This window comes from Umbelopsis ramanniana (assembly GCF_025399195.1).
Source record: "Umbelopsis ramanniana AG unplaced genomic scaffold K450scaffold_10, whole genome shotgun sequence".
In the NCBI taxonomy this organism is placed as follows: domain Eukaryota; kingdom Fungi; phylum Mucoromycota; class Umbelopsidomycetes; order Umbelopsidales; family Umbelopsidaceae; genus Umbelopsis; species Umbelopsis ramanniana.
This window is the reverse complement of record NW_026252096.1, coordinates 63732-90441: the sequence shown is the minus strand read 5'-3', so window position 1 is coordinate 90441 and position 26710 is coordinate 63732. Positions and strand designations below refer to the sequence as shown.

General features: G+C 43.3%; 13 protein-coding genes across 13 annotated transcripts; 8 read left to right on the top strand and 5 right to left on the bottom strand.

The window, feature by feature from the left end:
* Nucleotide 1: 1 nt before the first annotated feature.
* Nucleotides 2-2597, top strand: K450DRAFT_228025 (uncharacterized protein). The gene is made up of 7 exons (XM_051586842.1): nt 2-25; nt 85-222; nt 282-424; nt 499-570; nt 637-1268; nt 1342-1997; nt 2072-2597. Exons 2-7 carry the CDS (start codon nt 157-159, stop codon nt 2414-2416), a joined length of 1914 nt encoding a protein of 637 aa, XP_051447239.1. The 5' UTR covers nt 2-25; nt 85-156; the 3' UTR covers nt 2417-2597.
* K450DRAFT_228021 (uncharacterized protein) lies at nt 2580-4507 on the bottom strand. Its single transcript, XM_051586841.1, has 4 exons — nt 3896-4507; nt 3161-3833; nt 2975-3096; nt 2580-2898 (listed from the first exon to the last, which is right to left on the bottom strand). The coding sequence occupies exons 1-4, from the start codon at nt 4233-4235 to the stop codon at nt 2744-2746; spliced, it is 1290 nt and encodes a 429-aa protein (XP_051447238.1). The 5' UTR covers nt 4236-4507; the 3' UTR covers nt 2580-2743.
* On the top strand, nt 3896-5865 carry K450DRAFT_228017 (uncharacterized protein). Its single transcript, XM_051586840.1, has 2 exons — nt 3896-4472; nt 4538-5865. The coding sequence occupies exons 1-2, from the start codon at nt 4361-4363 to the stop codon at nt 5608-5610; spliced, it is 1185 nt and encodes a 394-aa protein (XP_051447237.1). The 5' UTR covers nt 3896-4360; the 3' UTR covers nt 5611-5865.
* A 97-nt stretch (nt 5866-5962) lies between these two features.
* K450DRAFT_228012 (uncharacterized protein) lies at nt 5963-9920 on the top strand. The gene is made up of 7 exons (XM_051586839.1): nt 5963-6082; nt 6155-6595; nt 6679-6778; nt 6872-7302; nt 7372-8444; nt 8528-9514; nt 9614-9920. Exons 1-7 carry the CDS (start codon nt 6025-6027, stop codon nt 9683-9685), a joined length of 3162 nt encoding a protein of 1053 aa, XP_051447236.1. The 5' UTR covers nt 5963-6024; the 3' UTR covers nt 9686-9920.
* K450DRAFT_228009 (uncharacterized protein) lies at nt 9796-10897 on the top strand. The gene is made up of 3 exons (XM_051586838.1): nt 9796-10040; nt 10146-10444; nt 10512-10897. The coding sequence occupies exons 1-3, from the start codon at nt 9906-9908 to the stop codon at nt 10753-10755; spliced, it is 678 nt and encodes a 225-aa protein (XP_051447235.1). The 5' UTR covers nt 9796-9905; the 3' UTR covers nt 10756-10897.
* A 1-nt stretch (nt 10898) lies between these two features.
* On the top strand, nt 10899-12580 carry K450DRAFT_228001 (uncharacterized protein). The gene is made up of 7 exons (XM_051586837.1): nt 10899-11157; nt 11238-11321; nt 11389-11572; nt 11649-11814; nt 11892-11948; nt 12023-12144; nt 12233-12580. Exons 1-7 carry the CDS (start codon nt 10976-10978, stop codon nt 12371-12373), a joined length of 936 nt encoding a protein of 311 aa, XP_051447234.1. The 5' UTR covers nt 10899-10975; the 3' UTR covers nt 12374-12580.
* A 1-nt stretch (nt 12581) lies between these two features.
* K450DRAFT_227999 (uncharacterized protein) lies at nt 12582-15171 on the bottom strand. Its single transcript, XM_051586836.1, has 13 exons — nt 15118-15171; nt 14749-14951; nt 14631-14675; nt 14500-14555; nt 14371-14434; nt 14160-14295; nt 13845-14099; nt 13670-13770; nt 13508-13595; nt 13223-13432; nt 13070-13156; nt 12936-12990; nt 12582-12871 (listed from the first exon to the last, which is right to left on the bottom strand). The coding sequence occupies exons 2-13, from the start codon at nt 14770-14772 to the stop codon at nt 12805-12807; spliced, it is 1188 nt and encodes a 395-aa protein (XP_051447233.1). The 5' UTR covers nt 14773-14951; nt 15118-15171; the 3' UTR covers nt 12582-12804.
* Nucleotides 15172-15319: 148 nt separating this feature from the next.
* K450DRAFT_278290 (uncharacterized protein) lies at nt 15320-16123 on the top strand (the record flags this gene model as incomplete). The annotated part of the gene is made up of 4 exons (XM_051593289.1): nt 15320-15572; nt 15641-15707; nt 15768-15954; nt 16031-16123. The coding sequence occupies 4 exons, from the start codon at nt 15320-15322 to the stop codon at nt 16121-16123; spliced, it is 600 nt and encodes a 199-aa protein (XP_051447232.1).
* Nucleotides 16050-18673, bottom strand: K450DRAFT_227989 (uncharacterized protein). The gene is made up of 10 exons (XM_051586835.1): nt 18412-18673; nt 18234-18339; nt 17911-18173; nt 17749-17843; nt 17550-17685; nt 17379-17482; nt 17183-17311; nt 16882-17115; nt 16611-16807; nt 16050-16547 (listed from the first exon to the last, which is right to left on the bottom strand). The coding sequence occupies exons 1-10, from the start codon at nt 18646-18648 to the stop codon at nt 16444-16446; spliced, it is 1605 nt and encodes a 534-aa protein (XP_051447231.1). The 5' UTR covers nt 18649-18673; the 3' UTR covers nt 16050-16443.
* A 220-nt stretch (nt 18674-18893) lies between these two features.
* K450DRAFT_227985 (uncharacterized protein) lies at nt 18894-20276 on the top strand. The gene is made up of 4 exons (XM_051586834.1): nt 18894-19487; nt 19594-19652; nt 19776-19888; nt 19979-20276. The coding sequence occupies exons 1-4, from the start codon at nt 19031-19033 to the stop codon at nt 20067-20069; spliced, it is 720 nt and encodes a 239-aa protein (XP_051447230.1). The 5' UTR covers nt 18894-19030; the 3' UTR covers nt 20070-20276.
* Nucleotides 20277-20452: 176 nt separating this feature from the next.
* Nucleotides 20453-23867, top strand: K450DRAFT_227977 (uncharacterized protein). The gene is made up of 7 exons (XM_051586833.1): nt 20453-21072; nt 21148-21212; nt 21294-21580; nt 21674-21702; nt 21781-21862; nt 21955-22707; nt 22780-23867. Exons 1-7 carry the CDS (start codon nt 20600-20602, stop codon nt 23554-23556), a joined length of 2466 nt encoding a protein of 821 aa, XP_051447229.1. The 5' UTR covers nt 20453-20599; the 3' UTR covers nt 23557-23867.
* Nucleotides 23850-24482, bottom strand: K450DRAFT_227974 (uncharacterized protein). Its single transcript, XM_051586832.1, has 2 exons — nt 24035-24482; nt 23850-23999 (listed from the first exon to the last, which is right to left on the bottom strand). The coding sequence occupies exon 1, from the start codon at nt 24421-24423 to the stop codon at nt 24178-24180; it is 246 nt and encodes an 81-aa protein (XP_051447228.1). The 5' UTR covers nt 24424-24482; the 3' UTR covers nt 23850-23999; nt 24035-24177.
* Nucleotides 24483-24579: 97 nt separating this feature from the next.
* On the bottom strand, nt 24580-26618 carry K450DRAFT_227971 (uncharacterized protein). The gene is made up of 5 exons (XM_051586831.1): nt 25892-26618; nt 25655-25804; nt 25518-25587; nt 25313-25444; nt 24580-25243 (listed from the first exon to the last, which is right to left on the bottom strand). Exons 1-5 carry the CDS (start codon nt 26575-26577, stop codon nt 24821-24823), a joined length of 1461 nt encoding a protein of 486 aa, XP_051447227.1. The 5' UTR covers nt 26578-26618; the 3' UTR covers nt 24580-24820.
* Nucleotides 26619-26710: the final 92 nt, after the last annotated feature.

The window sequence follows — 26710 nt, the reverse complement described above, 5'->3', positions numbered from 1 at the left end:
AATTTTCCGTCAGCCCATTCAAAAAGTAAGTTGAATGGCCTTCGGGGATTGAAAATTTAAACAGTCTCACCAAATTCAGTTCAGTGTTCCTGGCCCAGGAAAGATATTCATGGCCGCTAACACCCGTTTCATCCCCGCAAATAAAGTCATCTCACAATGACCGGAACACTAGTAATACTAGCTACTGCGTATGCTTCAACAACACTAGAGAATGATATTAAGGTAATTTTATTGGCAACTTGTATCGTTCACCGGACTCCGTTGCTAATTGTGGAAAATAGTCCCAGAACACTGATCGCTTCCTGAGGTATCGAGGTGTACCGAAATGTCTGTTACCCATCTCGGGACGACCAGCACTTTCCTGGTGGTATGATGAAGCTAGAGCTATATACAGCAATATTTACATTGTAGCTACTGCTCACTCGTAAGTTCCTTTCATTGTTCACAGTTCGGTCCACTTTGATTTCGTTTGGGATAATTAACGGTCTTGTTGGTTAGATACAAGCACTTTGAACGTTGGGCAAGTGGACACTCATTCCCAAAGGAAAACATTCTGAATAGCGGCTTCAGGTATGCATATACCCTTGTTTGTATAACGCACTAAATTCATATTAACTTGCTTTGTATGGGTGGCAGCGAGGGAGCAATTTCGGACATATCGTTTGTACATCGAGTAAAGGACATCAATGATGATTTGTCTATCGTCCCAGCGGACTTGCTTTTTGACAATTCCCGCGGACATCAGTTATTGGAAACTTTAAAAGCTAATGGCGAAAGTAGAGTCATCTATCACATTCCCGAGCATGGGGATGATCCTCGCATCCATCGCATTGCTGTAGCGGCAAATTCTGACCTGTTGACAAAAGAGGATGCCACTGACGCAAGAAAGTTGCTGATCTGCCCAGTTGCCTTTGTCATTCGACATGACCGCTTAACTCAGCTTGAACCTTACTTGCGAAAGGTTCATCAAGACGCGAAGCAGGTGGTTTCTGGAGATAACACCGTTGTCTCCTTGGAGAAGGATATATTCAATTTTTACGAACAAGAAGAGGATGTCAAGGCTATCGAAGTCGATTATGTCACAGCACACGGTTACCTCAATCCACGTGTAACGCTGAAGGAATATCTGGAGAAGTGGGAGAAGCTTTTGAATAGTAATATTCCACCCAGATCTCCAGAAAACTATCCACATCATAAGGAAGAGCCGATTGTCACCCGTTCCTTTGCACGCGTAGGCTTGATGGGCAACCCTAGCGATGGATTTTACGGTAAGAACTAATCACGGATTGGAATGATATTTAGAGAGTCCGACGTTCATCTTTGGTTAAACTACCAATCTAGGAAAAACGATGTCTCTTTTAATCTCCAACTTCTGGGCCGAGGTTACACTCATACCAAATCCTTTGTCTCAAGTTGAATATACAACCATTTCCATTCTACCTAACCCGGTAGCCGACCCTCATTTGTTCAGCTCCATCGAGTCGATGGCAGTGATTTCTGAGACGGATGGCTATGACAATGGCGATCGCTTGCTCCAGGCATGCTGCAAAGTGTTTTTCACTCACTGCAAGAAGAACGCTATTGCCATCAACACAAAGCAAGGCTTCAGCGTACTTTTCGAGACAAATATTCCAAGACAAGTTGGTCTCGCTGGTTCTTCTGCTATTATCTCAGCCTTCTGGAAGACTCTACTTAAGTTTTATGGAGTGACTGATAAACAAATCCCGCTGCCCTTGCAAGCAAGCTTGGTTTTATCTGCTGAACAAGATGAGCTCGGCATTTCAGCTGGATTGCAAGACAGAGTCATTCAGGCATACGGTGGTCTTGTCTTCATGGACTTTGGCAAGCAACAGGTAGATCAGTATGGATACGGAAAGTACGAGAGACTGAACATGGACAACCTCCCTCCTCTCTGGCTTGCTTATGTTGCAGACCCAAAGGATTCAGGAAAAGTGCACAGTTCTGTTCGACAAAGATTCGCAAATGGAGAACCAGCTGTAAGTGATGTTTTAATCCGTCCGTCCGCCAGCGGAGCAATGTCGTATACTCATCCATTTTACTATCGTTGTAGGTTGTGGAAGCCATGCGTCAATTTGCACAATTTACCACCGACGCAAAGGATGCCCTGGAACAGCGTGATCACAAGCGATTTGCTGAGCTGATGTCTTCGAACTTCAACTTGCGCCGTGCTGTATATGGTGATGCTGCACTTGGCAATGCCAACTTGCGCATGATCGAACTTGCCAAGGAGTACAACTGCGTAGCCAAGTTCCCGGGTTCAGGAGGTGCTATTGTAGGCATGTGGAATGGAAGTGATGCTAGCAGTCGTAGTGAAGATTTGCGAGATCTTCGTTGGGCATTGGAAAAGGAAGGATTTGTCTATGTTGAAATTGTCCCCAATGCTGGCGAGGTGTAAAAGTTGAGTTGACGATAACATAGATTTATTGTGTACTTATTCAAATTGCACAAAGATAATAAAAACAATTTTCAAATAAAACGTGAGCAATAGTGAGTGGATAATTGCTGCAAAAGAGCAGATATATATCAATCAATAGATTAGAATTATTTTTTAATTCCTTGTTCTTCCTTTTCGAACAAATGATGCAAACAAAGGCTTTTGTCTACCCACTCAATTAATGTACAGCCTTTTAATACATGTAGCGTTATTCGGATGCATTCGCGCAATGTTCTCGCTTGTTGTACGATCGACAATACGTTGTAATATGTGGGCGGTCTAATATATTTATGTGGACGAAGAGTCGACATTGACTTGTCTAATGTTGAGATTGATACGGGCTTTACTCACGTATTCCCCATACACATCCCAGTCTGGTATGTTTTCGTCGATTGTGCCAGGCTGCAGAAACGACGGACCATCATCCAGTATTTTTGGAACACCTTCAATGAAAAGCGTCAGCACAAGTTATATATTCTAATTTCATCTTTTAACTTCAACAAAAATAGAATGATTTACCATGAAAGGCGCTGCGACTTGCTCCTGTCATTGCCATGACGTCTCCACTTTGCAGAAGGATGGCGTGAGGTTTTATATCACGAGTTTGCTCGCCTATGAGGTATATACATTTGTGTCCGAGACTTTATAACGAATTAATAAAAATAGACAAGACATGATACTCAATGGATATTAGTGTACACTTACCTCATTGATATCAATGGCGCCTCCATATTAAGTTCACTCCTGTCGACATGAGCCATCAAGGTGTCCTTAAGCTGGTAATAATTGACAATTCCAGCTTCAGGTGCATAGTTGTCTCCTTTGTAATTGTTTTGCCATCGGAAGCCATCATCCTGACGATACCCTATTCCTTCAACTGCTTTGGCGATCGCAATACTTAACTTCGCCGCTTCTTCTGGGACGGGTATAGGTCGGTCAAAGAAATAGGTTTTTTCTGACCAGTTATATTGATAGCCAAGGCTGACCCAACGCAGTTTTCTGATGAGTTCCGAAGGATGCAATAGCTCAGAAGGTTTATGTAGTGAAGGTTCTGATTTAATATCTGCGATGTCAGGATCCTTTTCAATGCTGGTCGACTGCTGGCCTGACGTGGAAGGTGCGTCGTAAGGATCTGCAGATTCCGGTATTTTTTGACCATTGTTTGATCTTGACTTTCGACTTATTAGCAATTGAGAGTCGTCTTCGTTAGATGCACAGCGTCGGCTCTTTGTATAGAGGTTCCAAACGCCTTCTGCGGGAACTTCGTAATGTGCATCCAAACTCGACGAATTTGGCGCTTGTGTATACTTTTGAAGGCAATTATAGATCAATTGACGTTGAGCACTCTCAGTAAATGGATTAGGAATAAATATGAGGCCTAAGAAATGAAAAAGTCATTAAAAATAATCTAGTCCATGTATGATATTAAGTTGAGCGTACCCTCTATATCTGAATGGATGTAGGCAATGCTACGTCGCTTCGACCAATCGTCGTCGGTGCGTCCAAACAAGGGGCATATCTCACGCAAATCGTGGGACAGTTCAACTCTTATGAGTTTTGCTCTAACTTCGGGAGGGTTGTTTTCTAGGTTGGTAAAGTCAACGACTGGTGGTCGATCAGGCGTAGCAACCTTTGATTGCAGACTACGCTCAGCAATGCGGAACGGAGTCTGCGATTCTTGGGCTTTCTGTCTCTCTTTTACATTTTGGAGTAATTGTCTCTTCCACATCTCCTTCTGCCTCCGAGATTTGAGGTGAGCAGGAGGCTGTAAAGTTTCCATGGCCGATAATGAGCAACGGTTGCAAAATTCAGTTTGGGTAAAGGGTAATTTTTTTTTTAATTCGAGGTATAAAGAGGGGGTTTTTTTTCACTGCTGAGACCAAAATCACTGCTTCAAAGCTTGCAATGCAGAGCCTCAACCATTTTTTGAACCATTCACTTGGTAGAGTGAAAGAAGCCATTCACGCTGGATCTTCGAAAGACAGCCTATACCTTATAACAGGAAATGAATCTGGTGGTAAGTTGACCTGATCGCCCTACATGAATCCACTAGTCGGCTGATCGTATTATATTTTCCGATAGATTTGGATTCCATTGCCAGCGCTTTGACATTTGCGTACCTGAGCGACCACAAGAGCAAAAATAAGCAAGACTTCTTCTTGCCTCTTGTCAATATACCGAAAAATGACCTCGCATTGCGACCAGAGGCCGGCTTTGTGCTGTCAAAATCCTCCGTTGATCCGCAACTGCTTTGCTATAGTGACACAATTGACTTGTCCGTTTTATCAGATGTGTTTCAACAAATCCAATTAATTCTGGTTGACCACAACAAGCTTGCCAATCCATTCTCACTGGATGAGAAGAAATGGTCGCCTCTCGTTAGTGGTATTATTGATCATCATGTTGATGAACACTTGTACGGTACCGAGCTATTCAGAACCATCAAACCTAGTGGATCATGTTCCAGCTTAGTTGCGCTTCATCATGAAGACGTGCTACAAAATTCCAAGGACGAGCAATTAGAATCGCTTGCAAAACTGGCGTTAGCTCCCATACTTGTCGACAGCGTAAATTTGCAGCCCCAATATAATCGTACTACGGACGACGATGTCATGGCCGCCAACCTATTAAAGCAACATGTGACTCTTGATTCTGACACTTACTTTCACGACATTCAGACTGCGAAATCCAATATACACCATCTCAATGACCGTGACTTGCTCCGAAAAGACTACAAAGAGTGGGAAACTGACAATGGATACAAAGTCGGTATCAGCGCTGTGCCATGGTATCTCCAAGGCTGGATAGAGCGAAATAACAAATCTAATTCAGTGGAAACGGCGTTGCACAATTGGGCAGACGAACGGCAGCTTGACATAGCGTATATTATGACAGCCTTTGACAGAGAAAACCAAGGAGGATTCCAACGAGAGCTATTAGGCCTTGTTCGGAACGAGAAATTGAACGGCATATTACAAAAGATGGAACAAAATCAAGAGATTCAATTGCGACGCTTAACAGATGATATTTTTAAAACAAACAGCAAACAACCATTTGGCGTATGGAGACAACATAACATTAAGTGGTCTCGCAAGCAAGTATGGCCATTCATACGATCAATTGTTGAGAGCCAGGAGGATACTCCCAAATTATAGGTAAACATGTCATCAACACCAATACGCTACTACCCCAGACTTCACGCCTGTGAAAGTAAAGTGGCCCTGTAATCAATTCCAACGTTACACGTGAAGCTTACATAGAGAACATTCTGCTATGAGATAGATTTTCACAAACACTTCTCTAATACTAGTCTGGATATTGTATACACTGCAATTGTATATCACAGTATTCCAAAACAGCTATATAATAAATGCTTGAGAAAGGAAGAAACCCATGTCTTTCGTCTAAAGGCTTACATTTGGAGAAGATTTCCTCTGACAAACCGTTTCACGTGGATATTACATGTGAAAGTGTGCTAATACTCCGACATTCATATAAGTGTCGTTTAACTCGAGCAACTCTTTCTACAAAAGATCATTCACGAGCCTACAATCTCTTCAAATTTATAAATGGCTTCTGAACTGAGATTTGACGGACGTACTGTCATTGTTACTGGAGCTGGTGGAGGTGTGTATCGACCCGTCGTTTTGTCGTTTTGGTTTCTGTAACTCACCACGGCTGGTATTTGTATTTTATTAGGCCTTGGAAGAGCATACGCTTTGTTCTTCGCAACCCGTGGCGCCAATGTTGTTGTTAACGACTTGGGTGCCTCAGCTACTGGAGGCGGCGCTAACAGCAAGGCTGCTGATGTCGTTGTCGATGAAATTCAAAAGGCCGGAGGCAAGGCCGTCGCCAACTACAACTCTGTTGAGGACGGTGACAAGATTGTTGAAACTGCCATGAAGGCCTTTGGACGTGTCGATATCATCATCAACAACGCCGGTATCCTTCGCGACAAGTCTTTCACCCGTATGTCTGATGCTGACTGGGATCTCATCCAAGCCGTCCACGTCCGCGGCTCATACAAGGTCACCAAGGCCGCATGGCCCATTTTCAAGAAGCAAAAGTTTGGCAGAATCATCATGACTGCATCTGCTGCCGGTCTTTACGGTAACTTTGGTCAAGCAAACTACAGTGCTGGTAATATGTCTCTTCAATTTATAGCCATGTGATAATTTTAACCATCTACGCTCAAAATGCTAAGTTGTGACTTTCTCACGTAGCCAAGCTGGCATTGGCAAGTTTCTCTTCCTCACTCGCCAAGGAAGGTGCTAAGGACAATATTCACTGCAATACCATTGCTCCTATGGCAGCTTCAAGAATGTAAGTTTAGTAATGTCTATGTGACCTGCACAGTGGTGTTGTCATTATGTCAACCCTGTTTGATTTTAAACTTGCTATCCTCCCCGTTCACAGGACTGAAACGATCATGCCCCCGGATATCCTCCAAGCACTCAAGCCTGAATTCGTCACACCTGTTGTTGGATACCTTTGCCACGAAAACACCGAAGAAAATGGTGGTGTTTTCGAAGTTGGTGCTGGTTTCGCTGCTAAATTGAGATGGGAACGTTCTCAAGGCGCTGTGTTCAAGGCTGATGATACTTTCACCCCTGCTGCTGTTGGTGCTAAGTGGGAAGAGATCACTGACTATAGCAAAGGTGTTGAATACCCCTCCACTATTACCGATACCGACTTCGTTGGCCTTTTAGAACAAGCCAAAGCATTGGAGTCCAACCCTAAAGCCGAACCTCTCCGTTTCGATGGCCAAGTTGCCATCGTTACTGGCGCTGGTGGTGGTCTTGGTAGAGCTTATGCTCTTATGCTGGCCAATCTCGGTGCCTCAGTTGGTAAGTAGAAATTGAAATAACCCCATGGCAATTTCATTATGTCTCATTTCCATTGTTTTCGAAAATCAGTTGTCAATGATCTCGGAGGCTCTCACACTGGCCAAGGTCAAGATTCCAAGGCTGCCGATGTTGTCGTTGAAGAAATTCGCAAGGCCGGCGGCAAGGCTGTGGCCAACTATGACTCTGTGGAAGATGGTGACAAGGTCGTCGAAACGGCTCTCAAGGCTTTCGGCAGAGTAGATATCCTTGTCAACAATGCTGGTATTTTGCGTGACAAGTCCTTTGCCAGAATGACCGATCAAGACTGGGACCTTGTTCACCGTGTCCATCTTAGAGGAACATACAAGGTCATCAAGGCTGCATGGCCCCATTTCCTTAAGCAAAAGTACGGTCGTATCATCAACACTGCCTCCGCTGTTGGCCTTTACGGAAACTTTGGACAGACCAACTACTCTGCTGCTAAGCTCGGTATCGTCGGTTTGACCAAGACTTTGGCTCTTGAAGGCAGAAAGAACAACATTATCTGCAACGTCATTGCTCCTAATGCCGGTACTCGTATGACTGCTACTGTTATGCCTCCTGAGATGGTTGAGGCTTTCAAGCCTGAATATGTTGCTCCTCTCATTGGATATCTCGCTCATCAAAACACTGAAGAAACTGGAAGCATTTTCGAAGTTGGAAGTGGATGGATTGCCAAGGTTCGCTGGCAACGAACCGGTGGTGTCGGCTTCCCCGCCAACAAGCCTTTGTACCCTGAACAAATTGCTGCTAACTGGGCCAAGATTGTTGACTTCGAAGATGGTCGTGCCACTAACCCTAACAGCACCCAAGAGGCTTTCCAGAGCTTCATGGAGAACTTTGGCAATGTTTCTGAGGAAGCTCCTGCTGCCAAGGAAAACAAGTCTGAGGGTGGCCTTGATATCGAAGCTGCTAAGAAGCTTGACTTTGAAACCTTGGAATTTTCTTATGGCGAGAAGGAAGTCATCCTTTATGCTCTCGGTGTTGGCTGCAAGCGAACTGACCTCAACTTTGTTTATGAGAACGACGAAAACTTCTCTGTTCTTCCCACCTTTGGTGTTATTCCATCCTTCGCTGCTATGAATGCTGTTCCTTTCGGCGAATTCTTGCCCGATTTCAACCCTGTAAGTAATGAATTACCACCAAACACTGTCCTTTGATGCATTTACTGACGTATATAATGTTTTATTCTGCTTCTTTCTACTAGATGATGTTGCTTCACGGTGAACAATTCCTCTCCCTCAAGAAGCCCATTCCTACCAGTGGCCAATTCAAATCCAAGGCTAAGGTCATTGAAGTTCTTGACAAGGGCAAGGGTGCTTCAGTCGTTCTCGGCGTCACAACCACCGATGAGAGCGGTGAAGTCCTCTTTGAAAACGAGTTCACCTTGTTTATTCGTGGCATTGGTGGCTTTGGTGGACCCAAGAAGGGTAGTGACCGCGGAGCTGCCACTGCAGCTAACGCACCTCCCAACCGCAAGCCTGATGCTGTCGTCACTGAGAAGACTAACGAAGATCAAGCTGCCCTTTACCGTCTCAGCGGTGACTTCAATCCTTTGCACATTGATCCCTCCATGTCTGCTATGGGTGGCTTCGACGTTCCTATCCTCCATGGTCTTTGCTCATTCGGTGTTTCCGGTAAGCATGTCCTCAAGGCATTCGGTAACAACGATCCTGTCAACTTCAAGAACATCAAGGCCCGCTTTGCCAAGCATGTCTTCCCTGGAGAAACTCTTGAGACTCAAATGTGGAAGGAAGGAAACAAGATCATTTTCCAAACTCGTGTCGTTGAGCGTGATGTAATCTGTATCAGCAACGCCGCTGTTGAGCTTAACGGTGGTGCCGCTCCTGAAGCTGCTCCTTCCGCCGGCAATGCTGGATCTAGCAATGTTGGAGAAGCCGGATTTGCCGCTTCCTCCATTTTCGAACAAGCCAAGAAGCAAATGGATGGTGCTTCCGATGCTGAAAAGCAAGAGCAAATTAAGAAGGCTAAGGCTCTCTTCCAATTCGATATCACCAACGGTGAAGGCAAGTCCCAAACCTGGTGGATCGACCTCAAGCAGAAGGGTGATGTTGGCAAGGGCAAGCCCCCTGGTAAATCCGATGTCACTATCGTCATCAAGGATGCTGATTTCATGGATCTTGCATCTGGTAAGCTCAATGGTCAAAAGGCTTACATGCAAGGAAAGTTGAAGGTAAGTGCCGCGTGTCGATTTTTCGTGGAGAGTTGTATTTAGATTGTGGAGTTATTTTGATCATCCATTAATTTTTTGTGCTTATTAATTCTATCATAGATCAAGGGTCAGATGATGCTTGCTACCAAGCTTGGAGACATCCTCAGCAGTGGTTCCAAGTCCAAGTTGTAGGTTTCTATACTTTACAATTTTTATTCTATTACGTATTACTTGGTTTGTCGTATCTTCAAAATAAAGAACAAGAACAATTGTATATAACAAAATCGATCCCCGCTGGCTCGGTATTGATCCCTCGGTTAAACTGTATTTGGAAGTGTGACAGCGTTGGTGTATTTAACGACAGGGTCCTGCCGGTTGCTGTCATATTCCCCAGCTACACATCATTAGAATAATGACATCCAATCGCAAGACCTTAATAACGAAATGCGTCCTTTTTGACATGGACGGTACCCTCATTGACACCACCCCTCTTGTTGAAAAGCACTGGAAAAGTTATGCTGAAGAACATGGTTTGGACGCTCAGAAGGTAAACTTAACTGTTCATATATTCATAGAGAAAGCCTTTCCCTCTCTATGAGTTGTCCCCCTTGGAGCAAACCGGTTTATGTTAACCTGTTCTCCTCTTTCCTAGATTTTAGAAATGTCTCATGGTCGTCGAACTATTGATACTTTGAAATATTGGACACCACACCATGCCACGCCAGAGATCGCTGACATGTATGAACGTAAACTTACTCTAGAATCCGAGGGTGTATCCATTCTTCCAGGTGTTCCCAACCTCCTCTCCGCCCTTCCCCATGACAAATATGGAATTTGTACATCCGCAAAGTCCTATATGGCCGAAGCCCGCTTGCAACAATGCAACATGGCCATTCCCAAGGCTCTGATTACAGCCGATAGAGTAGAGCATGGAAAGCCTGATCCTGAAGGGTAAGCCTTACTGAAAATGTGGAAACCTGGAGGAGTTGTACCAAGCTAATTGTATTGCGTATATAAGGTACATTCGAACCGGTCAGATGCTGGGCTTTAGTGGAGCGGACTGTGTGGTTGTGGAGGATGCCCCAGCTGGCGTGGAGGCTGCTAAAAGAGCGGGAATGCATAGCATTGCTTGCTTGACCACCCACTCTCTCGAGCAATTGAAAGAAGCTGGCGCTGACTTCATTGTTAACGATCTTGGGGATGTGGACGTTGTTGTTCTCGGCGATGGTCGCCTTGAATTCACTATTACTAATCCATTGTAATAGAGCTATATATTTTGTTCATTTAAATAGAAAAGAAAACTGCCATAACATCCGTTCAACACCGAGAAAAGGCTTAGACAAAATAAAGCGCAGTTGTCAACGTGAGTCAAAGCGGAAGGGCCATTTGGTTCTTGTTCCCGCGCAACATGTCAAAGTGAGCAGTCACACCCGACATTTTTGAATTGCAGCGGCCAGCCCTGCAGTTGTATCTTTCTCACTCATGGCACCCAAGGTGGATCCTGCCCTGCATTTACTGGGAGGAGCGGGTTCAGGCATGGTAGCCTGTACTGTGCTCCAACCACTCGACCTTATAAAGACACGTCTCCAACAACAACGACAAGACCACCTTGCATTTTTACGTGAGGCAAAAACCAAAGGCTTATTGGTTGCCCCTCAAAAAAGGTTGGCCACGCTGACAACAACTGTTGTCAAAAACCATAACAAGTGTCAACCGTTTCTAAATGTCTATTTATTTATTGTAGCAACATTTACTCTACTGTGAGAGATATAATTCGAACCAATGGCCCAATTGGTCTCTGGCGCGGAACCTTTCCAACTATCTTAAGGTAATTTATATTGAGCAGTAAGGATGTCCTCAGTATCTTCGTTACCAGGTACTTACCGAAGCCTTAGAAATGTACCTGGCTCTGCAATGTATTTCTTTGCTCTGGCTGAAATGCGATCAGCCTTAGCCACAACGCGCACCACTGGCAAGAACCCCCTGCAAACGTGGGACAATTTGCTGGCTGGCGCTGCCGCAAGAGGCTCTGTTGGTTTCATAATGATGCCCATCACGGTGGTCAAAATTAGATATGAGGTATGTTTTAGACAAAACGCGTTGGTTGTAGCAAGACTGCAGTGGTCAATATGGATTAACTTTTTGATGTCTACAGAGCAACTTTTACAACTACAAAAGCCTCACAGATGCTTTTAGCTCTATTATCAAAAATGATGGTGTTCGCGGCCTATTTGCTGGATATGGTGCCACGTTTATTCGCGATGCTCCTTTTGCAGGAATATACCTCTTTTTCTACGAACAATGCAAGTCGACTGCTAATGGTATGTATGGTTGCGGTGAACGGTATCATTGAGTATATATTCGGAATTCACATTTCTAACCTCGGTCCTTGATTCAGCATGGACAGCACACAATGGCATCAATGTAGCAAATGCTGCGATCAATTTGGGATCAGGTACGACATGGCAGCAACCATTTTACAAACCCCTTGCTTTTTAATTATATCTAACCTCCTTACCACATGTGCAGGTGTACTTGCAGGCGTGACGGCTACATGCTTCACGCAACCGTTCGATATGCTCAAAACTCGTATGCAGCTGAAGCCACTTGTATATAGAAACCTTTGGAGTTCAGCAAAGAAGGTGATAGCGGTAAGAAACACACATATAGTATGATGGGTAGATGTCGGGAGTAGCATGCTGACCTATGGCGCGGGCGTTCCGTCGTTTCTACTGACAGGAGGAAGGTGCTATCGGCTTCTTTGATGGTATCAGCGTACGACTCATTCGAAAATCCTTGAACTCGGCTGTTTCTTGGACCATATACGAAGAAATTGTTAGATGGCACCACAACAGTCAATTGAACGCAAGCGCTCTGTAATATAAACCCTTGAATACACCATATGGCTATTCTTGCAACGACAAGAAGTACTACCAACGTAAATGAAATACATGTATATTAGATAAGACCTGTAATAGATGTGAGCTGTAACTCTCTTTAGATTTGAACCACTTGCGAGAATTGCAGTGAAAATTTACTACTCATTTAAAAAATCGTCTCACACAAGTTTAGTTTTTACTATAATCTTCTTTTGGTGCGTATATGGGTTGCTTTGACGTAAGGTCTGATGTTACTTGTACAGAGAATGTCTGACTACTGCCGAGAAAAAACAAAGCGGAAATGAAGGAAAGAGAATGACGAAAAAATAGAGTCGATACTACTTCATATATGGCCTGACTGTGATAAGCATCAGAATAGTCCTACGGCTATGTGTTTATAAAGAACTGGTTACTGTACGTCGATATGTGCACCTACACAAGGAAAGCATCGTCGTATTGCCAGCAAGAGTGATTTTTCCTTTCAAACTCCATGATAGACCTGCAACAGTTTTCGGTTAGATATGAAAGTAAAATCGCACATATTCATGAGATCCACTTCTTACCCGACGCGATCATCTGAGTTTGCAATATACAGCGAATTGTCATCTGGAGTAAATGCTGTGGAAATAGTATTAGTTAGACATTTATCTACTACTCGAAGCAATGTGCGCACATCTTCATGCCCAAAACTACTCACAAACACCGGCAATGTCGCCAAAGAAATCAACAACTTGAGACAAATCGAAGGTTTTCGCATCATAAATATGTACAAAGTCAAGAGGCTCTATATGGGATAGGGTATATGAGTATAAAGCAAAACGAAACTCCAATCAAACATCACAAGTCATACCCGCTGCAGCCAAGTACCGCCCATCATTAGAAAAGTGTAAGGATCGTATGGCTCCTAGATTGGCTCGTAAAACATGCAAAGTTTCCGACATATTTCGAATATCGTATATTCTCGTTGTTTTGTCCTGATTTCCCGTGGCCAAGTATCGACCATCTGGGCTCCAGCAGCAGGCGAACGAATAGTCGATATGTCCGTGCAACACTTTTATAACTGACATGATAGCTGTTTGAGCACGACTGTAATACGCGAATGACAAGCAGAAGTGTGAAAATTACAGAATAGTACCTTCTCCTGACTGCGCATCGGCAAGAATCGACTCAGTGGCATCTCCAACAGCACAGAGAATTCGTTTGTCGCCACTCATTGCCGAACACTAGCAATAGATCAAAAAAAGTTAGCAAGTGCTGCCGAATAAGCCATTGCCATGTGCACAAACAGGGAACATACATTTACTGCCCATGGGAAATCAAAAGTTCGAGTCATCTTGAGGGTATTAAGATCCATCAATCGTGCTCGATTATCGTTGCTAGAAATCAGGCCTTGGAAGACTGTTGGCGATTTGTTTTGTTTTTAGCGTGATGAAAAAATGCATGAGACAGCCTATAGCATGATTAACAAGTACCTCCATTGCGATCGTGGATGAGATCAATATGATTTGTTATGCCAGAAGCATCGGATGTAATATTTCCCCAATGTTCATCAGCGTCAGACGCATTCAATCGTTTGAAGATGTACTCTCCACTATTACCGCCAACCATTAAAACGTCATCCTTGCAGGCTATTGTACTAGCTTTGATGTCATTTCTGTCTCGAGACAAGTGCAAAACATCTTGGCTCGTACGTAACTGTGGTGACCATACCCGCACATGGTCTTTGTCTGAATTTATAATTTGATGAATAAGCGTATTTCTCATTTGCAACTATGGAACTTACTTACATGTATAAAAAACCTCATTCTTGTTGGGTGCCCAGAGGAGGTTTCGAAGTTGAAAATGTACAATCGAGCATTTCTCAGAAAGTTTGGTATAACGGAAGGAATAGAAATCTCCATCTGGTCGAACAGGCTTCACCTCCTTTTTGTGACGAAGCAATATGAGTTAGAGATAAGCTACAACACAAAAAGGGATCAGTGAAATAATTTGACAAACCTTCAAAATACCATCATGTGAAGCCCTCAGGTTTTCATAATTCCGTTTTCGGTATCTGTCGAGACTTTACAACCATGGTTGATGAGAACTAGCTGGTCAAATTAGGAAAGCTTCATAGATCGCCCTTACCGTTGCTTTCGGTATTCATCCCTTCGCATACGAAGTTGATCCCAGTCAATCCCTTGCTATTTAGATTTCAAAATAAATAATCCAAATTAAAAAGAAAGAAAAAACGAAGGATCGAATATAGAAATGCATACCATATCTACACCGTTCTCAACATTGTTGCGAGTCACTTCATCACTCTGAAAGCGGGGATTGGCCCCTATGTCAGTATCTGAGATTCAACTCGAATACAATAGAATGATGCTGTCATACCGTGAACTCAGAAGCCGTCTGCATCCTTTCCTCTCGTGGTTCGTATACTTCGAATGTTTCTGCAGGAGAGACTGTACAACATCACATGAATATCCGCGAATCAGCATATCATGTCGCATCAAGAGAACGTACCTTCGTAATTCCATGCAATTGCAGAATAATCAATATCACCGGAACCATGATGAAGATAAATATCATGACGCCTGGAATAGTTTGGAACTAGTTATTAAGGTGAAGTAAGGCGGTGCGAGGATTCTTGGCGGTCTGTCCGACTTCATATTCGCACGGACAGTAGCCAGTCGTCGGCGTAGACAACTTAAGGATACTCCGTAAGGACGATATGACGAATGGGTATAGCTAATCACTTACCCTGGAGCGAAATCGTGAGCCTCCATGTTGCTTTGGCATTCAGTTGTGAATTTTCCACTGGCAAAAGACTCAAATAGGCTCACTTTCCTGCGAGTCATTGGTCTTGTGATGGCAGCGGCGCTTTAATTGATCACGTGAGAAGAGAGAGCGTCATTTCATAGACGTTATAAATTTACCAGGAGCGTCGCGTTCGTTGTTCATAATGGACGACTGGTTGATCCGCAAACCAAGATCAACAGCAATCCCGAAAGAGATTGCACCCCATGCTCTAGAAAATGAACCAGCTTTTCGATTCAAGGACACATTGTACAATGCTCATTCCACTGGGCATCAGCGTAGATCTGGTGGCAGTATGCCATCGTCCTCGTGGATGCAAAAAAGGGAGCAGAAATTACAGTCTCAGTTCCCTGAACGTTGTAGTAATATATTTAATGGAGTCAATATTTACATCAATGGTAAGTGAGGAAGGTAAAAATGAAGACAAGTTACTGGTTCTGTAATTCAGTTTTTAAAAATTTTACAGGGTGGACTGGAAATAACAAGGACTTGCAATTGAAGCAACTGGTAGCAAAACATGGCGGAAACATCAGGTAATGTGGGAATACAACGCTTTATTATTCCTGTGAATCAACTCTAACTTTCAATTCTAGCTATGCTCTAGCCCAACGTAAAGTAACACATGTGATCGTTCAACGTAATGTGTGCGCGTCTAAGCTTCATAAACACCTCCATGTTCGTAGCAACCTGACCAAAATAGTCACTACGGAGTGGATAACGGATAGCATAGCTAACGGCAAAAGATTGAGCGAATGGAAATACCGTGTTTTAAAAGATGAGGTTCGCTTTTTAATTTACATGCCCCCAATATGTCGGTAAAAGCCATATTAACGATCGCGAATTCATACTTATGCAGACACAACGAGATCTACTGTCACAACTAAAAGTACCAACGACAGGTGATCCAGAGCATGCAAAATCCAATGCCATCGACATTAAAAAATATTAGCTAGTGCATGCATAGTTCATATTGACCAACGCCTCCATCTTTAGTAGCCGAAGTATATTAGCAGATTTAGTCCACATAGACTTTAACACAACCGACTTTTTTTTGGGGATAATCATTATTCTTTATATACAATACAATTGAAGGAACTGCTGTAGTCGTGAAATCATCTCTTGGGTTGATTCATTTTCTTTCTTTTTTCTTTTTTCTGTTGCGTAAGCAAGCTGTTTGGATCGACATTCAAAAAAAAGGTAAGGTTGGGTTACTTTGGCTGACAGAGTGGTAACTTGTTGTCGTAGCAACCAAAGTTACAAATCAATGCTTTAGTCTTCGTCAGACATAGCATCGTCGTCGTCACTTGCAGAAGCATTGGAGTCAAATTCTTCCGCCACGTCGCTGTCACTTCCAGGAGCGAAGTCCTCATCAGCTACAAAGTGCTATTGTCAGTACCCTGGAAAAAGCTATATCACATTTTCAACATTTTACTTACGACTTTCTTCATCTCCATCTTCGTCATCCCGATAAGATGGAACTTCCTCCTTTCTTCGTCGCTTTCGTGAGGAATCCATATCTTCATCACTATCGTCACCGAGCTCAGCATAAGTGACAGAGGTTTCCTCGTTCAGCTCATTCTTCATCTTAATCTTCTTAGATTTTATGAACTCTTCAAGGTTGGCATACTCCTCTCTGATTGGGGCATTATCAGAGTGTTAATTATTTACACCAGAAGAAGTAAAAATGCATGGTCGTCAAGCACTAACCTGTTTATACTTGAGAATTGATAGTCATGACCAGTCTTCATGCTAAACTTCATATCGAAAGTTCTCGAGCTGCCGCCACTGGAAGCAGATACTCTGGAGAAGGTGACAACGCCGATTTCGGAGTGAGGGATAAATGTTGGTGGCTTTGGTATGAACAAGAAGCACTTTTCCAAGGGATACAGGTAGCCTTCGTTGGCCTTCATGGAAGACTTGATTCCAAGTGCTCCGTGATGACTGCAAATTTGAGTGAGTATAGAGTGTCATATAGAGAGCTAGATTACAACCAACAAGCAATATATACCTTCTGAAATTCGATGGTACAGTCACCTTTCTGCCAGTCAAGGCTCTGAATACGGTGCTTACAATCTCATAGGTAGGAGCATCATATGTCTTCTGTAGTTTTCCGTCATATTTCTCCTTCAAGGTTTCCCTATACCCCAAAGATTTAGTATTTACAGACCATAATAACCGGTTGTTGTAGCATCACTTTTACTCACTCATCGAGATTTAAGTCAACGTCGATTTCTTCGTCACGGACAAATTGGAAGACCAAAAATGGATATTTCGTCTGACCCTGTCGCAGCGGGGGATCCAATCCAATCTAAGTATAGGAAGATCATGTTATTAAGAGTATGCTTGTAAGAAAGGAGCAAAACACCGGTACTTACGACAAACATAACATGCACTTCATCTGGCTTCAACAAAAGAAAGAGTTTGATGATGCTGCTGTACATGATCTTGTAGTCGTATGATTTTCCACGAAGACGAAGGAAATCTTGGAACATATCAATGTTGTAGCGACCACTGTATCAAGGCTGGCATGAGTAGATGATAAAGGAGACATTTAAATAGCTTATTTGTACATACCGAGGCGTAAGACACAAGACTTCTTGAAATTGTACAATGTTCTCGCTGGTAAGCTGGCCAAGTTCTAACTTCGACTTGACGTTTTCATAAAAAACCTATGTGACAAAGAATGAGATTCCCGAACCTAGTTTTTCAGGTCGAGTGTAATTAGAAAATACCTACAGCGTCAGCATTTAATTCTTCGCCATCATCCTCATCGGTATTACCATCGACATTCTCTTCCTTTGGAACGGTACCGGGAATATAGAAGGTGATATCCATCAACTCGTCTGTTAACTTAGGGTTAATGCCGTCTGCAGGTTTTTGGCCGGGGTCGACAAAGTTGACGGCAACTTCGTTCTTTCCTGGCTTGTTGGCACCAATAGCTTGCGATAAAGGCAGCTCAAACATTTCCTTGTTTCCAACGTTGAAAATCAAGTTAGGTCCTAAGAGGGTTGTCAGTATGGGGTCCATAGCAACAGTAGCCAATGCAGCATAATAATCACCTTGAAATTCTGTCTTTCCCCAGTTCCAACCTCTGAGACTGAGTTCCTTTGATTCGAGCTGTTGCTTGTACATGGATTTAACTGCATGGCTAAGCTCCTCTAATTCCTACATTCGCAAAGTTAGCTGGCGGTCTGGTTGATTGTGTAAGAGCTCTCGGTAAAGAAGATTGTGACTTGCCTCCTTCTTGAAGCCATCAAACTTGCTAACGGATCCATCTTTCAAAGTGATCCTAAGCTCGTGGCCACGGGCGACGCGCAGCCAAGTGAATTTTCGAATCTCGTTGGCGGCAATAATCTTTGTAGTCTCGTCGCTGCCTTTCCATCCAATACCATTTGGAGCAAGGCGAAATCTACCAACAGTAGAGTCCAATCCAGAATGGATAGAGTCGAAATCCAAGTTTTTTCGTTCAGACATGAGATGCGATTACGCTGAACAAGTGAGACGCGCTGAGCGATCTTGCTGTGAGGACAAAATTTCTCGAATTTCAGGCGCGAACGACGTCACAAAGGTGAATCTGGTGCAGCCGTTAGAATCTTTTATTATCTCGCTTCTGGACGATAATGTTCAAACAACTTATAAAAGATGCACTCGTTCACGGATATTATGCTACTTTTTGGTATTTGATCGCTAACTACACTGCTATTCTGAATCCGGGTGGCTATTTCACGATATTCGATTGAGTCAATTTACCGTACAGCTTCGAGTCAATCAGCATCACGTTTAAACTATCTCAGCCAATCATATAGTTATATATTAGCTAAGTTGTCCAATCACATACGATGAAATTTTTCCTTGTATGACGAAAGCATGTGACCTGAGCCGCTTGGCCTTGTGGATTTGCCGTGCATTGCCCAGCTTTTGCCATTCCCCATTACAAAGTCCTTCTAAAAGCTCTACGTTGGTAATGTCTGGCTATTCCGACTTCTCGCCATACCAGCCCTCCCCAGACGATGACCGAACTGCACGCATACACAAGGAAAAGCAGAAGGGCAAAAATGGCAAAGGCAAAGGAAAGCAATCTACTCAAGGGTTCCAGCCGCAATATTCATCATACCAAGCTGGAACCGACGGACCTCCCGATGCATATCGACCAACCTCCTCCTTACTTGAAGAGGGACTTTTTTCGGATGCACCGAGCATAGGAGCGGCCAAAGGATCACAAGGCGGAGTTCGAGTCAACAAGTATGAAACGAAGATGCCTATCCGAGTTGACATTGAAGCAGCGCTTACATACGTACTTGGACCAATAACAGGTAAGGTTATCATGTTTTTGGTAAGAGCGGGAGGAGACTATTGCTACTGGAGATCAGCCTATAAAGCTGGGTAAGCCGGAGAATTCTAACCTAGACCCGCATGCAGGTGTTTTCTTCCTAATTCTGGAAACTCAAAATGATTATGTTAGATTTCATGCTTGGCAGGTAAGGGTTTGCTTGACAGGAACGTGCAAAGCAAAGGAACGGGAGAATTTTTAGACAGCCAATTTTGACAGGGCTGGAGATACATAGAGTTCTAATAATCTGATTTTATGCATTTTTCCACAGTCATCCCTGGTGTTCCTGACGTTGATGTGCTTGCATTTCGTTATTATGTTCATATCAAGCGTGCTCTCATGGATGCTGTTTGTGTGCGACATTCTGCTCATTGCGTGGTTAGGGTAAGCAAACTGAATTAAGATACAGATCCGACAGTGGGTATAATTATAACCAACATTTGCGTCACCGTCACGTCGCCTTTTTTTAATCAGATACCGAGCATATTTGGATGGTGCATCGCTCGAACGATACGAAGTACCATATTTTGGTCAATTGGCGGCAGACTGGGTAGACAGCGAATAATGGTTGCATTTATTTGTATTGACCCAGATGCTAGCTAGCATAATGATCGTCACCCCGCCATATGTACAATTGTGTAATACCAATGCCTTTATCTCTTCTTCCTTGTCTTTATTTTCTAATGTTTACTATGTCTATGAATGACCATTGGATTTATTTGGTCGATGTTGGTAAATTAAAGCCTGAAAGAAGTGAACTACACTGAGAAAAGCGATGGGTACTAAATGCCTCGTCCTGAAGTGCCACAATTTCTTACCCAATCAGATTAACTGATTTTGAAGCACTTTTTTTTTTTTTGAGCATATAAAAAAAGTGTGAATGAAGTTTTGCGGAAAAAAAGGTTTCTTTTTCTTGCAAAGCTATCGACTCAATAACATTTAGGCTTTCTCTTACTACTGTTAGTGTAGCATTTTACAGGCTTGGAAACCCATTATTGCGTCGACCTTGGAGTCAATTTTTAAAACTTCGTGTCAGGTAAGCGTGCCTCACTTCGTTTATACGCCGTATATAAAACTGCGGATATCAGATAGGATATGGTATACGACGTGATACGGGGGGAATATATCCAGAGAGGGATGTGGACATGTGGTGGGATAGTTTTTATCAGACCTATATCAGCAGCAATTCATGGGAGGTCAATTTACTTGGGCTGTTTCCAACGTAAAGCAGGAGGCAGGCGAAAAGCGCGACCCCTCGTTTCAACAAAACCCTTCTCATCGGCCCTTCGCCCATTTGCAGATCCTCTCAGGAAAATCATGACAGATTTGTTCATTATCAAACCTGTTGTCAGACTTCCACAAAGCCGTGATAGTGTTTCCTTTCGAGACGATAAAAAGGACGATCAGCGATCATACCATGGCGATCGGCAAACTAGTGAATCGATGAAACCTGGCCAATATTCAACAACCTCTTTAGCGTCAGATAAGACTTTGTATATCAGAGATCTGTCACGCCGTGTAAGCTCACAGGATGTTTTGGATGTCTTGAAGAGCTGCGATCCACAAAGGTATGGCATGAACGATATTGTGGGGGTACTATGGACTCTGCCAATAGACCACTAAAAACGACCACACTTCTTTAGTATTCAACTAGATCAGGCTGGAACTTTTATTGCTGGATATGTCCGCTTTGCTAAAGACGAAGATGGTTTGTAGCTCTAAATATAATGATCTCCGAAAGTTGAAATGGCGTAGCAGCGTCAAAAACTAACATGATTCCTTCTGACAGCTGAAAAAGCACATGCACTATATAATGGAACAACCTTTGACGATGGCTCACGTTTACACCTATATTTCACTGATGACGACCAAGAGCCTGAACCATCAGCCATCGTACTTCAAGTCAAGAATTTAGCGTCTGACGTGACAAGCAATGACATTTATTGCCTATTCCGCACATTTGGTCCTTTAGGTTATTGCACCGTCGTTTCGGATGAGCCAAACGTAGACATCCGGGATTCAGCTTTAGTTCAATTTTACGAACAAGAAGATGCTGATGTTGCTGCGTCAGAACTGGTATGCAAGCATCATACCCTTATCAATAATTTTTACACGTTTTTGCTAACCACATTTCCTTTGTCCCCCAAAAATTTTTATTGATGCTGTCAGCATGGTAAAGAACACCACGGGAAGGCATTGTGAGTCACATATCTCTTTTTGCAAAGAGATGATCAATGTCAACCGAAGACCTAGAATGGTAATTTTTTGCTTTCCAGGGCGATACATGCTATGGTGCCAACTACGTTGCAAGCACCGGACCCAATGAATGACGACCTAAACAGTGGTGGTGTCTCGAAGGTAAGTAGCATCCAAACCTTGTTTTGGAGGCTCTCTGATACCCCAATTTTCCTTTCCCGTTTGCCCAAACTAAACAGGTAGTGTACCATCAGGACTCTATTAGTGCATCATCGGTGTACCCATATGCACCAATGGATCGCCAGATATCTCATCCAATAGTGGGACAGGATGCATTTTGCGAGGTTCCAACTATCAACATCGACTTTACGAACCTGTACATCAAAAACCTGGACTTGAACATCAAGAGCTCCGACTTATTCAATTTGTTTCGCAAATTTGGTCGAATAATATCTGCCCGGGTCATGAATAACGCCCAAACCGGCATCTCCAAAGGGTTTGGATTTGTTAGTTTCAGCAAATCAGAGGAAGCATTTATGGCACTACAGGAAATGAATGGGAAGTTAGTGCTTTCCAAGCACATTATTGTCGCATACCATGAGCCCAAAAAACCACGTTCGGAGCGACCAACCATCGTCCATCCACCCACCACAAATATGATTGGTGTTCCACCTACACTACCTCATAAACTAAACCAATACCCTAGTGCAATGCCTAGTCCTAATGTATACGACCCCACAATGCCCTACTCTAATAATGATATGTCAAGAGCGTACATGCAACCATATGCTCCTCCTCCTCCACCACCACCAGGAGCTATCTCACCAGCGCCGATTGTCTTTAGGCAAGAAGACCAAATACCGATGCAGTTTCCCTCTCAACCAGGACATATGATGATGGGTTATCATCCCGCCAATGGCTCATACCCACCCAGTTACCCATTCAATGATGACTATGTTACAGGAAGTGTCAACCGAATTGTCAAAAAGTATTCCAACAACGCACTAGTAAGCCATTCTTCAAATATTTGACATTGGGTCGGCATGCATTGTGCTAAACGATTTGACATTTATGTTCAGAGGCAACATCAGCCAAGTGAGGGTAGCAGTGATACCATGTCACTTCAAACAATTGGTGCAGCGCTCCCCCCATTGTCGGCCGCCCCACCACCGGCTTTAGCGACAGGTGACGGGCCGTCCCTGTCATCACTTGCGTCCGGTGCATCTGTGCAACTCCCCCCAAAAATACCACTACCCAAACAAAAGACACTCCGACGTAATTCTTTAGAATCGGTGTCCTCTGTGATGACAGAATCAAGCTCTAATGTACAGAAAGTACGGATGGCGGATGCAGTACGACGTGCAGGAGAAACAACTAACACAGAGGATATAGTGGATATGCTCTTGACACTGAAGCGAAAGGAAAGGTCGCTATGCCTTTTTAACCCCGATTTCCTCAAAGAGAAAATCAAGCTAGCAAAAGAGGCTTTGGAATTATTTGTAGATGAATCATCAAACAATGAAAAGTCATACCAGCCAGCTACATCTCCACTTCCTACCGGACTGTCAAGGGATCTTTCCCTTGAAAAAAATAGCCACAACAACGACCAATTCGAACGATACTCCAACGATCAATATCGAAGTGGTGGCTATAACATGCATCTCCATAAACCCCGATCACAACAAAGCAGCACTTCTCCAAAGAGCACAGGTAACACCTCCAACGAGACTACTCGGTCCGAGATAGATAACTTTCTAGCTTCACTGCAAGGCTACTCTTTGTTTGAGAAAAAGCAGAAGCTTGGAGATAGACTTTTCCCACTTGTCAAGGTAAAGCAAATTTCACAAAAAGAATGACAGGAAAAATGAATAGTGTATCATCGGCCGTCATTCAAAATCTCACGCGGCTAATTTTGAATAGGCAACTGGCACAAAGCAAGCACCAAAGATAACAATTCGACTGCTAGACACAATCGAGCTGTATGAACTGGCTCATCTCATGCATGACAAGACGAAGCTCAAGACCAAAGTTGATGAAGCCTTCGTAGTGATTCAGCAGTAGACCGAATCCTACTGAAGGGCTTTATAAAAAAAAAGTTGGTGGACCAAAGGCTGTCACGAATCGTCGTATGCCAACGGAAGTAGTGGTACTCGATCTATTTGGTATAAGCTGTCACCCTGCCATACTTTAAAAATTCTTCGTAGATAATCTTTTTTTTTTTTAAGTCGCTTTAGATCTGTTTTGCTGGCACAAGCACAAACAAAATCGCTTGCTGTCGGAATAGTTTCCTTTATACCTTCTGGCTGTTTTACGTCGGGTGAAAATGTTCCCAACGAAGCCAACCAACCTCCGTTACCCTTTTTTTTTGTTTCTTTTACATACACGATTGATGAAAGACATGAAATTTACTTGAAAAGCTAATATAAAAACACAAAACATCACTGTCTACCCTATACAAAACCGACTTTCACAGTCGGTTACTTCTTCATGCTGAACTCTGTCATGGGATCAACCCACACAGTCGATTTGGTGCCCCACGCTATAGAGCCGTTGTCGTAAGGGCGTGGGTTAAACCAGTTTGACTCCCCTGGTGCTTGTGCCCAACTTCGCTGTTCGCTTGTCGTGGTACGTGGATCGAACCAAGTGATACTACCTGTCGGGCCACGCATCACGCGATTGTCATTTGTTTCTTTGCGCGGGTTGCTAAATTTGCGCTCTGACATAATATTTTACAGTCTTGATGAACAAAATAAAAGAAGGATAAAAAAAGAGGGAAAAGACGATGTATAGAATCGTTGGTGCGATAAAATGTGGAAATGGCTGTCATATCGGGTTGAGGCAAAAGGCAAGTCCCCACATGGTCACAAGTTCATAAAAATGATGCATATGGGTCCTGCGTTTCAGCACCATGAGTGTGTCACATACGTTTATTATTTTCAGGAACGTACTGACTTCCAACGCAATGTGGGGGTAAGCATGAAGCGAAATCATACAATTTGCTAGCTTTATCATCGACCACACACTTTCAAATTTCTATTTTGGATGTGGTGCGAACTTTTCATTAAATTACCAGTGCAACGTGTGGTAGGTTTTTCTGTACATTTCCACTGCACTCCTTTTTTACGCTTCGACTACTCTCTTCTCACCGCCTTTCCCACCTAGTTCGAAGTATCTCTGCTGGAAGCCGGGTAAGATATCATCAAATGGCTCTAAAATAACTTCTGGTTCACCGTTAGGGTGTGTAAAGTCCATGCATGCACGACCTAAGGGTGCTATGTAGAATTCCGGGTGGAGCCATGTGTTTCCTCGAGTGGCGGTATATCGTTTCAATGTATCCCAAGGTCGTTCCTTTCCTCCTTGCTCGAAATGGGTCTTATCCGTGATCTTGAGTAAATTGGCATGGATAAACAACGGGCTCGCCTCGCCGTACCCAGAACTGTACAAATCATATTGAACCATGGTGTGTCCGCAGTACCGACCTTCTACCATGGTGCCAGCCATACCTAGAAAAGTTTCCGCCATATGGTATGGTGCGCCCAACGCCTATTGTGACATCGGTGTTAACCTTTTGCTCCCTGACGTTTTCAATTACCTAATTTTAGCGAGACGTACCTCCCAAGCGTATTTAAACGTATCTTTATCGCCGTTCAATAATTGGAAATAAAGTTCATGATGGCTTTGCAAATACCAGGCTAACTGTAGTGGGACCCAAGTTCTTTCTTTATCCAGGTAAATCTGTCCAGACTATGAAACACAAAGGACGGCGTAAATAAATGCATGATGACCCTATATCCAGGTAACTACTATGAAATCTCACCTCTTGTTCCCAAGTATCACTACAAGGAATATCGAGGATATCATATATTCGATTCTCAGGATGCGTTTTCCTAACAGGTTTAGTCAGTTCACACAGCTCTCTATCAAAACAGCTTCTCTCTGAACCACATCGCTTACCAAAAGTCTGGCCAAAATAATGCGCCAGTCTCCTCAAACTCTTTGCTGTGAAACAGATATTCTGGATTGCGTGTAGGAATATTATCAGAATCCAAATACAACACCTTCTGAAACTCAGAATTAATGATAGCTGCAGCTTTAATCTGGAATCTAATAAAAACCAATAAGTTAAAATGGACTAATGATCATACACAACACCTTACAAGGCGCGGGGACAATCGGCTTGCCAAGACTTACTGTTTCTCAGCATCTCTCTTTTTTTGGACTGGTCGGACTAAATTGGAGTCTGACAGATCTTTGCTAACAGCATTCAGAGCCTCCAGTTGCTTGACTTCCTTTGCACTAGGTGTTTCATCAGATAGATGCCAAACCTCCACAGGTAAATTACAGCCAAAATCTCGCATGATGCTAATGATGGTTAGCGTTCGGTTCAGAGTGTCTTTGTTGCCTGCTGTGAACACAATTCCTGTTCCTTCATATTTGCTTTGGAAAGAAGAGTAAGGTAAAAGATTGGAAACAAACTTCCTCCAATCTTGCTTATATGTTTCGATAGCTTTGGGTGCCAAATTCTGCCAGAACTGTAAATGCGCTTTGGTGTGGTTTGGGTCAGTGTTACGAGCGATGCTGTCGTAGTCGTATGTAACACGTTCTTGACTGTTCTCCTGTTCTGAGGATGGGACTTTGACTTCTTCTTCTTCTTCTCGAATCCTATCCGATATTTTTTGCAGGTTTTCTATGATAAATTGGCCTTGGTCGGATGATAACAAGTCGAGGGCTCGTTTATGAGCAGGTGTTATGGTCGGGAGTGAAGTTTCAGTAAGACTTATAATGGCGAAGTAGATGAAGGTGGTGTATAATAACAAGGCCATTGCTATGCGGGGAATGGTAAGCAGCCGGCCGAAGCCAGCTACATGTGTTTTCATCACTGCGGGAGGAAAAGAGCGAAAGTAAAAAAGAAAAAAAGATGGTGGCCGATCCGTTGAGACGTTTTTACCCAAAAACATAATAAATTTTCGGTCTCGTCATTGCCAAATAGCTCCGACCCCACATTTGGTT

What these genes read in the sequence shown, in the direction of transcription:
- K450DRAFT_228025 (XM_051586842.1), top strand. Translation starts at nt 157, where the DNA reads ATGACCGGAACACTAGTAATACTAGCTACTGCGTATGCTTCAACAACA. An exon ending in CACTAGAGAATGATATTAAG is followed by an intron (nt 223 to 281) that starts GTAATTTTATTG and finishes TGTGGAAAATAG; the next exon opens with TCCCAGAACACTGATCGCTT. An exon ending in ATTCTGAATAGCGGCTTCAG is followed by an intron (nt 571 to 636) that starts GTATGCATATAC and finishes TATGGGTGGCAG; the next exon opens with CGAGGGAGCAATTTCGGACA.
- K450DRAFT_228021 (XM_051586841.1), bottom strand. Translation starts at nt 4,235, where the DNA reads ATGGAAACTTTACAGCCTCCTGCTCACCTCAAATCTCGGAGGCAGAAG. An exon ending in GCGCCATTGATATCAATGAG is followed by an intron (nt 3,097 to 3,160) that starts GTAAGTGTACAC and finishes TTCGTTATAAAG; the next exon opens with TCTCGGACACAAATGTATAT. An exon ending in AAGTCGCAGCGCCTTTCATG is followed by an intron (nt 2,899 to 2,974) that starts GTAAATCATTCT and finishes TTTTCATTGAAG; the next exon opens with GTGTTCCAAAAATACTGGAT.
- K450DRAFT_228017 (XM_051586840.1), top strand. Translation starts at nt 4,361, where the DNA reads ATGCAGAGCCTCAACCATTTTTTGAACCATTCACTTGGTAGAGTGAAA. An exon ending in AACAGGAAATGAATCTGGTG is followed by an intron (nt 4,473 to 4,537) that starts GTAAGTTGACCT and finishes ATTTTCCGATAG; the next exon opens with ATTTGGATTCCATTGCCAGC.
- K450DRAFT_228012 (XM_051586839.1), top strand. Translation starts at nt 6,025, where the DNA reads ATGGCTTCTGAACTGAGATTTGACGGACGTACTGTCATTGTTACTGGA. An exon ending in TGTTACTGGAGCTGGTGGAG is followed by an intron (nt 6,083 to 6,154) that starts GTGTGTATCGAC and finishes GTATTTTATTAG; the next exon opens with GCCTTGGAAGAGCATACGCT. An exon ending in CAATCTCGGTGCCTCAGTTG is followed by an intron (nt 7,303 to 7,371) that starts GTAAGTAGAAAT and finishes TTCGAAAATCAG; the next exon opens with TTGTCAATGATCTCGGAGGC.
- K450DRAFT_228009 (XM_051586838.1), top strand. Translation starts at nt 9,906, where the DNA reads ATGACATCCAATCGCAAGACCTTAATAACGAAATGCGTCCTTTTTGAC. An exon ending in ATGGTTTGGACGCTCAGAAG is followed by an intron (nt 10,041 to 10,145) that starts GTAAACTTAACT and finishes CCTCTTTCCTAG; the next exon opens with ATTTTAGAAATGTCTCATGG. An exon ending in GGAAAGCCTGATCCTGAAGG is followed by an intron (nt 10,445 to 10,511) that starts GTAAGCCTTACT and finishes TGCGTATATAAG; the next exon opens with GTACATTCGAACCGGTCAGA.
- K450DRAFT_228001 (XM_051586837.1), top strand. Translation starts at nt 10,976, where the DNA reads ATGGCACCCAAGGTGGATCCTGCCCTGCATTTACTGGGAGGAGCGGGT. An exon ending in ACCTTTCCAACTATCTTAAG is followed by an intron (nt 11,322 to 11,388) that starts GTAATTTATATT and finishes CCGAAGCCTTAG; the next exon opens with AAATGTACCTGGCTCTGCAA. An exon ending in TGGTCAAAATTAGATATGAG is followed by an intron (nt 11,573 to 11,648) that starts GTATGTTTTAGA and finishes TGATGTCTACAG; the next exon opens with AGCAACTTTTACAACTACAA.
- K450DRAFT_227999 (XM_051586836.1), bottom strand. Translation starts at nt 14,772, where the DNA reads ATGCAGACGGCTTCTGAGTTCACG. An exon ending in CATCCACGATCGCAATGGAG is followed by an intron (nt 13,771 to 13,844) that starts GTACTTGTTAAT and finishes AATCGCCAACAG; the next exon opens with TCTTCCAAGGCCTGATTTCT. An exon ending in CGATGCGCAGTCAGGAGAAG is followed by an intron (nt 13,433 to 13,507) that starts GTACTATTCTGT and finishes CTATCATGTCAG; the next exon opens with TTATAAAAGTGTTGCACGGA.
- K450DRAFT_227989 (XM_051586835.1), bottom strand. Translation starts at nt 18,648, where the DNA reads ATGTCTGAACGAAAAAACTTGGATTTCGACTCTATCCATTCTGGATTG. An exon ending in TTGATGGCTTCAAGAAGGAG is followed by an intron (nt 18,340 to 18,411) that starts GCAAGTCACAAT and finishes TTGCGAATGTAG; the next exon opens with GAATTAGAGGAGCTTAGCCA. An exon ending in GTCTTGTGTCTTACGCCTCG is followed by an intron (nt 17,686 to 17,748) that starts GTATGTACAAAT and finishes GCCTTGATACAG; the next exon opens with TGGTCGCTACAACATTGATA.
- K450DRAFT_227985 (XM_051586834.1), top strand. Translation starts at nt 19,031, where the DNA reads ATGACGAAAGCATGTGACCTGAGCCGCTTGGCCTTGTGGATTTGCCGT. An exon ending in TTAGATTTCATGCTTGGCAG is followed by an intron (nt 19,653 to 19,775) that starts GTAAGGGTTTGC and finishes ATTTTTCCACAG; the next exon opens with TCATCCCTGGTGTTCCTGAC. An exon ending in CTGCTCATTGCGTGGTTAGG is followed by an intron (nt 19,889 to 19,978) that starts GTAAGCAAACTG and finishes TTTTTTAATCAG; the next exon opens with ATACCGAGCATATTTGGATG.
- K450DRAFT_227977 (XM_051586833.1), top strand. Translation starts at nt 20,600, where the DNA reads ATGGTATACGACGTGATACGGGGGGAATATATCCAGAGAGGGATGTGG. An exon ending in CTTTGCTAAAGACGAAGATG is followed by an intron (nt 21,213 to 21,293) that starts GTTTGTAGCTCT and finishes TCCTTCTGACAG; the next exon opens with CTGAAAAAGCACATGCACTA. An exon ending in ACAGTGGTGGTGTCTCGAAG is followed by an intron (nt 21,863 to 21,954) that starts GTAAGTAGCATC and finishes GTGTACCATCAG; the next exon opens with GACTCTATTAGTGCATCATC.
- K450DRAFT_227974 (XM_051586832.1), bottom strand. Translation starts at nt 24,423, where the DNA reads ATGTCAGAGCGCAAATTTAGCAACCCGCGCAAAGAAACAAATGACAAT.
- K450DRAFT_227971 (XM_051586831.1), bottom strand. Translation starts at nt 26,577, where the DNA reads ATGAAAACACATGTAGCTGGCTTCGGCCGGCTGCTTACCATTCCCCGC. An exon ending in AAGAGAGATGCTGAGAAACA is followed by an intron (nt 25,805 to 25,891) that starts GTAAGTCTTGGC and finishes GGTTTTTATTAG; the next exon opens with ATTCCAGATTAAAGCTGCAG. An exon ending in TTATTTTGGCCAGACTTTTG is followed by an intron (nt 25,588 to 25,654) that starts GTAAGCGATGTG and finishes TAAACCTGTTAG; the next exon opens with GAAAACGCATCCTGAGAATC.